This window comes from Antrostomus carolinensis, unplaced genomic scaffold, assembly GCF_000700745.2.
Source record: "Antrostomus carolinensis isolate BGI_N321 unplaced genomic scaffold, ASM70074v2 scaffold12418, whole genome shotgun sequence".
In the NCBI taxonomy this organism is placed as follows: domain Eukaryota; kingdom Metazoa; phylum Chordata; class Aves; order Caprimulgiformes; family Caprimulgidae; genus Antrostomus; species Antrostomus carolinensis.
Window position 1 is genome coordinate 37,789 of NW_010330988.1, and position 10,799 is coordinate 48,587.

At 38.3% G+C, this 10,799-nt stretch overlaps 1 protein-coding gene across 1 annotated transcript in view; it reads left to right on the plus strand.

Annotated features, from left to right (window-relative positions):
- LOC104528924 (tumor suppressor candidate 3) overlaps positions 1-9,476 on the plus strand; it is a gene marked incomplete at its 3' end in the record, with an annotated part of 26,257 nt that extends 16,781 nt beyond the window's left edge. The window contains exon 5 of the mRNA XM_010173082.1: positions 9,387-9,476. Within this exon, the coding sequence (XP_010171384.2) occupies positions 9,387-9,476 (90 nt within the window). The remainder of the gene's footprint in view (positions 1-9,386) is intronic.
- Between the last annotated feature and the right edge of the window lie 1,323 nt (positions 9,477-10,799).

A 10,799-nucleotide genomic window follows, 5' to 3' on the forward strand; every position in this document is an offset into this window, starting at 1 on the left:
TGATGGTCCTCTTTTGTTCAGGTCAATGGCCCCTCCTCCAGGTTTTCTCTACCTTCTTCTTTTCAAGACCGTCCTTCCCCTCACAACTATGGATTTGCAGAGGTGTTTCTCTATTGCTAATTGGCTCAGCCTGGGCTGGGGGGGTGCGCCTTAGAGCCAGGGGATCTTCATGAAGCTTCCCACAGGGTAGCCCCTTCCCCCCCTACCCAAACACGGCCCCTCTATCCCCCAGAACCCAACACAAGAAGGAATAAAGAACAAAATTTAAAATAGACCACCTACAGGATTAGATTTAAAGTAGAATGATGTTTCCTTTTCATCTAGAGAGCCAGGGGCAGAATGTCTTATTTTTTTCCAGGATGTCATTTGGAATGTCCTGAGCTATAGCACAGAGTTTTGACATTTTTCTTACAAAGTAAGTCTATCATAGATCTTTCTAGATTACCAGTATTTTTCAATTATAATACTTTTCAAAGATACACTACCACCAGAAAGCTCAAATTTGATATCTATCAGTCTGACCTTTTTTTAGACTCCTAATCTTTAGAGATCACCTGAATAAAACAATAATTAGCACCCCAAAATAGATGTTTGTTTCAAAAAAACCAAATAAAGATATGTAATCAGTGATATTTCCTTTTTTAACCATACACTATATCTCTGAAGACAGCAATTTTAATCCAATTTTGTACATCAGGTTTTCATAGAATCATAGAGTGGTTTGGGTTGGAAGGGACCTTAAAGATCATCTAGTTCCAATCCCCCTTCCACAAACAAGGGCACCTTCCACTAGACCAGGTTGCTCCAGGGAGGGAGCATTCAAAATTTCTCTGGGCAGCCTGTTCCAGTGTCTCACAATTATCACAGGAAAGAATTTCTTCCTAATATCAAATCTAAACCTACCCTCTTCCAGTTTAAAGCCATTTCCCCTTGTTCTATCAATACCTGCCCTTGTAAAAAGTCCCTCCCCAGCTTTCCTGTAGGTCCCCTTCGGGTATTGGAAGGCCACTGTAAGGTCTCCCCAGAGCCTTCTCTCTGCAGGCTGAACAGCCCCAACTCTTTCAGCCTGTCCTCACAGGAGAGGTGCTTCAGCTGTTTCATCATCCTTGTGGCCTCCTCTGGACTCGCTCCAGTAAGTTCATGTCTGTCTTATGTTGAGGGCCCCAGAACTGGACGCAGTACTCCAAAGGGGTCTCATAAGGGCTGAGTAGAAGGGGAGAATCACCTCCCTCAACCTACTGGCCACACTTCTCTTGATACGGTTGGCCTTCTGGACTGTGAGTGCTCATTGCTGGCTCATGTTGAGCTTCTCGTCTACCACTACCCCCAAATCCTTCTCTGCCCAACCTGTATTTGTGCTTGGGGTTCCCCCAACCCAGGTGCAGGACCTTGCACTTGGCCTTGTTGAACTTCATGAGGTTAGCACAAGCCCACCTCTCAAGCCTGTCAAGGTCCCTCTGGATGGCATCCCGTCCCTCCAGCGTGTCAACTGCACAACTCAGCTTGGTGTCGTCGGCAAACTTGCTGAGGGTGCACTCAATCCTACTGTTCATGTCGCCGACAAAGATGTTAAACAGTGCTGGTCCCAATACTGACCCCTGAGGGACACCTCTCATCACTGGTCTCCACTTGGACATCAAGCTGTTGACCTCAGCTCTTTGTGTGCAACCATCCAACCAATTCCTTATCCACTGAGTGGCCCATGCATCTAGTCCATGCTAGAGACAAGGATGTCATGTGGGACAGTGTCAAATGCCTTCCCGTACCCACCAGTGCTGTAACTCCCATCATAGAAGGCCACTGAGTTGGTCAGGAACGATTTGCCCTTGGTGAAGCCATGTTGTTGGCTGTCACCAATCACCTCCTCAAGATCAGAGATTTCAGATCAGAAGTTTAATGTTTGAATGTTTTGGAGAATTACATTTTTTTTATCTTGCAGAGGTTAAAAACAAGTTCTTCAAATCAAGAATCATTCTATTACAATCTGCATTCAATAAACAGTTGAAGACATAATTTCTAATTAAATTAAGATATTTAACACATCAATTCTTTCTTAAAATATTTTCTGTTCTCCTTAGCAGCAGCTGGACATTTTACATCTGAATGTAACTATAAATTGCAATATGGAAAACTTGTAATCACATTCAGCCGAACCCCTGTGGACAAAGTCAATGTCCAAATGTGATCAAATATTTAAAGAAACTGCATTAATACCATTCAGTAATGCTCATCCTGCTGATTGTATCGACAAGCAATAATAGAGTTAAAAGGAATTAAACTGGCATTTATTCTTGTTGCTAATACTATTTCCTGTAAAATTCTGTTTACTTTTAAAATGAATAGCACTTAGAAGATATTTTAGAAAAAAGGTCTGATATCTGAAAGTATATAGCAATTAATCATGTCATTGAGCTAATGCTTCCCTTTATTAATCATTACTGTTCTTTTGCCTTTACAATGTTGTCAAAGCCCCATACTGCAAAGTGATATTTTAGCGAAGATCATGCAGTTACCAGAAGTCCTTTTGGTTTTATTCAGATCTACACAGACGTACAAGTTAGTATCATAAGGTCTTTTTGGTGGAATCAACAGGGACTCCAGATTGCTGGCTTTTACACAGATGACCTAAGTTCTGTAAAATTATTAGAATATGTCAAAATTCATAGAAAACATGGACAGTCATGAATATATTAATTCTATACTGTTGTGTAGTTATGACCCTGTTACACAGTGTTCTTTTTTACCAGTAAAACTTAGAGCTTCTTTTCTCATTAGAACTCGTTAAAAGGAAAAATTGAGAAGATGGTGTCTAGTTAAGGGGAGCTAGTCATGCCTAATAAAATGCTGTTATGAAGGATATAAATAAATAATAAATACTTAATTTTAAATAATTATATTCTTCACTAATATTTTTTCCTTTTTGAACTTCAAAAAATGAATTAACCAGGAAAAGCCTGGCAAGATGCATAAAAATTACAGGAAGCACATGTTTTTGACAGGAGTGTTGACAATGACTGTATTCCCTATTGGCAGTTCTTTTTATAGAAGTTGCAGAACTGAGAAAGCATAGGAGCTTTTTTCTAAAAGCTGTAGTTTTGAGTTTTCATCGGTTTTAGGGAGGTGTTGTGCTACTAGGTAGCTGGCATTCACTAACTATATGCAAAATAAGATTTTTAATTTCAGCTGAAACTCTTTCCTAGATATCCTGGAATTCAGTAACTGAAAACTGTATCATAGCAAACTGAAAAATCTCTTGTTTTCTTTTACTTTTTTTCGAGAGCTGCTTAGTTTGTTTTGAAGAACTTTTATGTTCCCAAATGTTGAATACTTTTTATTTAAATGAAAAATGGACAGTGCCTCTCTGCCTGATGGAATGATCTGTTCGTAAAAATTAGAAAAAAAATCTCAGCTTAAAGTGCCTCTGCTGTTTTTACTAGCAGGAGAACAGAGGATCCCAGAAATGTTGACTGAATTTGTATTTTATTATCTCCTTTGATACCAAAAAGTTGTGTCTCATAAGTAATATTTCCAGCACTGTTTTAGGGGAATATTTAGGAATGCAATTTTTATTGATCCATCTAATGGTTTTGATAGACTTACAGAAGCAAGACCAGAGCTTTCATCTTACACATTGATTCCAATGCCAGTTCACACAAGTCTGTTGAATTGGTTCTGTCCTCAACATTAGATTGTGCAACAGCAAAGCTATTAGTGGTTTCATCCCCTTTTTGAAGCACTGCAGACTCTGGTAGTATCTTGTATGCCTTAGGCAGTTTTATTTGCAACATTACACAGAAGACTTCTGGAATGGCAGACTAGGATGACTGAGTCACAGTACATAATATCCCAAAAGATGTCTTTTGAGATCACATCCAAAATTTATCCCCTAGGTTATTTTAGACTTTAATTCAAATCCTACTATTCATCTATGGATATTTTTCCCTCTGACATGCTAGCACAAAGATGAGGAAGGGCTTCAGTCCTTAGACATTTACAGAGTCCTGTCCTTTTATACTGATAACAAGAAGCAATTCAGATTCTTGTCAAGACTCTTCATTTCTTAAGCAGAGAGAATAAAAGGTCAGATGGTATAAACTGGGCAAATTTCTATAATTTTTAGATAAGGAATTTCTACATTTTAGACAATAGAACTGGTGCTGAGAGTTTATTTGTTCAGTCATCTAGAATGTGGGCTTCTAGGAGGCTTTTTAAAGCATTTTCTTTACCAGGCTGCCACTGTGGTTTTCTGCATGTAATTTTCAGTATTATTTTATGTATGTATTTCAGATTTGCCTTTATACCAGTGGAATCTGGGAAGGCAAAGCCTGTGCTCAGATTAGAACACACTGGCTAGGATTTGACTCTATTGGGCAAAATGTGTCAAGTAACTTGAACGAAGAGACAAAGCATATGTTTACTGTTGTCGTAACAGTTAATGGTTATGAGAAATGTGTTCTGTGCTGATACACTCCCCAATACCTATACTGTACAGTACATTCATCATCAGTTATTGCTCCAAAAGAGCTTGAAAGGTATCAAGGCTGCTAGTGGCTTCTTTACTCCCTTCTGGGAATGAGGATAAAAAGGTAATGTGTTTTATTCAAAGATACAGCTAGAAAAAGTCAGGCTCCTTTACATGAGAAGATAGGCATCTCAAAAGAACAACAATAAATGCAGGTTATTAATTTCCTTTTCTTCCCGTAGTTAGAGGTTTTAGAGATGCACAGTACCTTTTAAAGATACAGAAATGCATTCTCATTGCTTCTGTGTTGTACTCCTTGTCCTTGAATTGTATATCTCTTATTGGAGATAAGTTCTGAGGTATAAATGTGCAGAGAGAAATCTAATGATCTGCTTTGTATAGTATCTGCTAGTAGGAAGCTTCAAAAGTGCATACCAAATGGCTTTTTAAATCTCTGGTAATTTTGTTTAATAAACTGGCAGACAGTGTTAATCAAAATTTAGGCCTTTGAGAGTGATGTATTAAACTAAAATCATTTGGAAAAGCTTGCAAGACCAAGAACAGATGAGAAATTCTACCCATGTACCTGTAAAGTTGTAACTTGCTATCAATTCAGTGTACTGCTGGGACTCCTGGTGCTTATTTACCTTGTGTCTGTTCTTAGGAGCCTTGTAGTACACACACAAGTGCACCACAGATGAGGTCAAAGCAGTTTCCCACTTAGCAAAACAGAGGCTGAAGTCATGCCCTGTGAAGCCATCAAGAAAGTACCACTTGCAATTTCTTAACAGGGTCATTGAGCAGTCTTGTCTACATACAGTGTACTTGCCTAGGACTGGTAATAGGTGTGCACTTCGTTGCCACTAAAGACATCCTGTGGACAATTGATCCTGAAACCATAATGTGTTGTGGCAAATCATTGTTCCTACCCTCTCTAAACTACACCAGCCAATAATGTAGATCTACTGTGTTTGCTTTTATTGTTTGTATGTAGAACAAGCTACCTAAGTCTGGAAGCTCCTAAAATAGCTACACCCTGAACTCCCCTGATAATTCAGGTGGCATGCAGCAGTTGAACTGTTGTTCTTTGAGTGTGCTTATTCTATGAACAGCTGGGAGAAGCTCACAATCACCAGCCCTTGTTCTCATGGGGCACTTCAACTTGCCAGATGTCTGCTGGAAATACAATACAGCAGAGAGGAAACAGTCTAGAAGGTTCCTGGAGTGTGTGGAAGACAACTTAATGACACAGCTGGTGAGTGAGCCAACTAGGGAAAGCTCCCTGCTGGACCTGTTGTTTGTGAATAGAGAAGGACTTGTGAGAGATGTGGTGCTTTGAGGCAATCTTGGGCACAGCAATCATGAAATTACAGAGTTTTTGATTCTTGGAGAACTAAGGAGGGAGGTCAGCAGAACTGACTTCCAGAAGGCAAACTTTAGCCTGTTGGCAGATTCCCTTGGGCAGCAGTCCTGAAGTGGAAAGGAGTCCAGGAAGGCTGGACATTCCTCGAGAAGGAAATCTTAAAGTTGCAGGAGTAGGTCATCCCCATGTGCTGAAAGTTGAGCTGATGGGGAAGAAGACCGGCCTGGCTGAACAGAGAGCTTTGACTGGAACTCAGGGAAAAAAAAGGAAAATTTATGGCCTTTGGAAGAAGGGGCAGGCAACTCAGGAGGACTACAAGGACGCTGTTAGGGTATGCAGGGAGAAAATTAGAAGGGCCAAAGCTCAACTAGAACTTAATCTGGTTACTGCTGTAAAAGACAACAAAAAATGTTTCTATAAATACATTAGCAGCAAAAGGAGGGCTAAGGAGAATCTCCATCCTTTATTGGATGTGGGGGGAAACATAGTGACAATGGATGAGGAAAAGAATGAGGAACTTCATGCCTTCTTTGCCTCAATCTTTGCCACAGCAAAATGAACTTGAATGTCAAGTGCTATCTGTAGCATACCAAATGCTTGCTTTTAGGTAGGATGGAAATATTTAAGGTAAGGATGGAAATGCTCTCTTCTTAAGATACTTAAAATAGTTGAATAGTGGAAGAGAACAAGGAAAAAGCTGGGGAATATTTTTTGGCTTCTGAAAAGGTCATTTTGAAATACACAGTAAAGAGGTACATAATGGAAGGAAATCATGGCAGATCCAGGATGTGTTGTACTAAATTAGTTTTCTTGGTCACTAACAGTCTGAACTGGAAGAGTATGAAAGATGCCTTCAGGATAAGCAACCATATTGTTAACTTCTTCCTTTTCAATAATATTAATACTTGGCATTTCTTTCCCCCGCTGTTGTGTCTCATAGATATTTTTGTTAGATGTTACCATGTTGTGACACTGTATTTGTACTGGTAAGCATTAAAGATCCTCAATAATTTGAGAGATTTATCCGTTATAAAGTTGTGATAGTTTCACTGGGCTAACCCTTGGCTGGCAGCCAACCTAGCTGTTCACCCACTCCTCCCCACCCCCAGTATATGACTGTATATAAACTGGGGTGGGTTTTTTTAGTCTTTCCATATGGAAGCAGATTTGGCCCTAAGGAATGTAATTTAAGAATGAGTAAAATAACTTTTCATAGAAAACTGACTTTCAGAGAGCCACAGTTTGTGTACTCTATGCATCTGTTCTCCTTCAATATTTTACTTTCCAGATTACTTTTGGCCTTTCAAAATAGCTCTTTCTCCTCACTTTTGTTACCCATGTTTTTAGTTTCTACAATTTTTGTACTTTCATATAAGCTATCTCCTGTGTGATTTATAAAAAAACAATCTGCAAGGTATAGAAAGAACTGTTACCCTTTTCCAGTAATGGAAGCAAATATGCTCTTAATTTCTTTGCATATTATTAATTAAAACATAGTCCATTTGCTAATAATCAGTACCAGTATGCTTTCATCTTACGTATTAATTACTATGCTGTTACGTCCCAAATCCTGTTAAGGGCAAAATGAATCACACCTTATAGTTAAAGCCCAGAATCTGTTCTCAGTGTAATTGAAATCTTAACACTAGAATAAAGAATTATTATTAAACTGGATATGAAATTTTTTTTTTTTCATTATTTTAGTTTTCTTTCTATTACAAGGGCAGAAAGTCTCAATAATAGCACACAATTAAAATTGTTATGCATCTACTTCCTAGAATCTTTCCCTTCCTCTGATGTCATTGTTACTCTTCTCTCTGGGTCTTGAGATCATTCGTTGGCCTCGGTTTGGGATGAGGGGGTGCTATGATGAGTTGTCAGCATTCCAGGTTCTTTGCTGGGCGGAGTATGATACTGCTGCTTTCTTCCTCCTTGCTTTAGGGCCCACTTGGGGCTTCTGTTACACTTCATGCTTCTTTCACTGATCTGCAGCTACATTTTACATCAAAATTTACTGGGGAAATGGGGATTGTCTTACACGCATTGGATGCTTGTCTTTTGATCTCTTTGTTACCCTTAAAACTGGTTTTGACCAGCTCCTGTGTCCTGTTTCTTTAATTCACCATTGCCTTAGCGTTTATAAGCTTGGCATCTCCAGTGTAATCCTGTGACCCCTTTCTTATCATTCCATACTGGTACATTGCATCTTGTGTTTCCACGTTTGTTGTCTCTTCTGTCGTCCCATGCCTACACTACATCAGTATGTTGGTCATAATTTTTTCATCCTATATAGAATAGGAAAAAAAAATTAGTATGTCATGCAAAAATAATGTAAACTAGACATAACCATCTGGTCTTTGGAAAAATTGCTATTTCAGCTAAACAAGTTAAAAAAAAAAAAAAATCCAGGAAAGCCGAGACATATTTGAATAAAGCCTCACAAGATTCAGTCCTAAGGCCTTGCAAAGTTTGTTCAAATCATATTGCTGGAGTTGGCAATGCTGCATTTATGGTGATACAGATCTATCACTAGTTTACATTTATTTCACAACTGTTTTACTAAACTTTCTTTAAAAAAAACCCCATTTTAAAGGGTTTCAGTAAACCCAGGTTTGGTTAATCATCATGGTATGAATTTTTACATTTGTGATCCATCTGTTTAAATCTGATTATACTATGCTAGTGGGAATATTGATGTACAGTAAAATTGAGCATTTATGTAAAAAATGTACTTAAATTATCTTGGAGCTTTTGTAAGGATTATCTGTACTGAAAAGTCAGAAGGCGTATTTAGATGATTCAAGGGTCCCATTTCTGGTTTTCTCATTTGGTAATCAAAAGATATTACGTTTTCCTCTTTAAGGTAGTCATAATGACTCTTCCTATGACTGATGTCTGTCATGTAGATTCTGCAGTTTGACCTTCTAAAAGAATTAATGTCTGTTTCCACAGTTGTCTTGCATCCCTAACCTAATTTCACACCTCTTTCCATAGGGAATTTCACTTTTCTACAAACTCAGCCGTTACTATTTGTCATAGATAAAATGAATCACATTCATAGAGGACACACAATGAGAATTTCATAAAATAGGACGGACTTTTTTTTATACATAATTGGATTATTTTTTCTTACAGTTTTATATATCATTTCATACACCTGAAACCAAACAGGTAAGCTAAACATTTGTATTAGAGGTGGAAATACTTTCATGAAAGGTTGTATGAATCCAGTAGTTTGCAGAATATTTGCAATGAGCACCTTCTGCTGCGAGTGCTTTTTGCCATAGAGATGTGTAAATGTGGCAATTCCAAGTGCGCATAAAGACAGGATTATTTCAAGATAGATTTTGAAAATCTCTGTCTTGAGCTAACTAATTTTCTAACAGAAGTCATTAAGAATTTTATGAGAGCAACATATCTGAAAACACTATCCTAAAAATCAAACAGAGGTAGATTTAAGGTAAACAGTTAAGAATTAAAACAAGCATCACCAGCAGAATGGTTTTCTATTCAATTTCTCTGGCTAAATAAATTGATATATTGTTTTTCTATTTTTTCTAGTGTGTTGTATTTGCTATGACATCTGGTCAGATGTGGAATCATATCCGTGGACCCCCATATGCACATAAAAATCCTCAGAATGGACAAGTGGTGAGCTGATTCTTTTAATTTTATTTAAATTTTTTATATACGCGACATATTATATAGATAGTCACTTCCTACAGTGAGTCTGCAATTGCAAGTAATGAGACTGTATGACGGTGTCCTGGTTTTGCTAGGATAGAGTTAATTTCCTTCTTAGTAGTTAGAATAGCTGTGTTTTAGTTTAGTGCAGGATTTGTTATGAGAAGAATATTGATAAGGTGCTAAAGTTACTAGTTGTTGCTGCTGGAGCCCAAGGCCATCGTGTTCGGGTAGTTTGCAAGTGGAAAGGACTGGGAGAGGAGAAGCGTAGTAAATAGCAAAACCCAGAACTGGCATTTGGATGTGCCAGTGAGATATTCCGTATCATATCACGTCTTGTTCAGTACATTAACCAGGGTTGACTGGAAATCGGGGGTATTCTCTTGGGGTTCGCTCGGGCTCGCTCTTCTGGGGTTTCAGTTTCAGGACTGTCTCGGCTCTGGGATCGCTGACTTGCACAGACTGGGCATTGGTCAGCAGGTAGTGAGCAATTGCACTGTGCATCACTCATTTGTATATTCTGTTATTACTGTTATTATAATTACAATTTTATTTTAGTTAGTCAATTGTTTTTGTCTTAGCCCGTGAGTCTTTTTGCCCTGGTCCTTCCGATTCTCTCCCCTGCTCCCTGAAAGTGAGAGAACAGGCTGTGTTTGGCTGTAGGCTAAAAGGGTGAAACCACCAGAGACAGTCTGTCAGAGTCTTAAGTTTTCAGTTGCAAGCAGGGTCTATGTTGGGATTTCACGTGTTTGGAAAATGCCACCATATTTGATTTGAACAATGAGATGAGTGGCCATGTTTTTCAAAATTCTCTCTGTCAGACTCCCAGCTGTAGTGTATATGTTATAAAATATTCCATACAACACAACTTCCACTGCTCAAAGGTAAATGGATATTCTGTTTGCCTACTGCGAAGGTAAAGAGGACCTTGGCTACTTTCTACCACTCTTTGTTATTTACCAATTTTCAAGCAAGTTATTGGGATGGAATCTACAAAACTTGCAGTGATTTTAGTGGTCAGGAAGCTTTTTCATAACTATTTTCAACTTTGACCATCACTAGTTAAAGGAGACTGGCTTATATCTTAAAGGAAAAAAAAATATTCAAGGCTCCCTTTGTGTCATATCTTACTTGGAGTTGCAAAAAAAATGATTGTTTGAATTTGATTATTGATCTGCTTTTTATCAGTAATGTAGCAGCATACTGATGCCGTAAAATGACATGATTCCATCTGTCAACTTTGTTATGCAGAAGTAGAATTGATAAAGTAATAAATAATCTCTGTAAAAC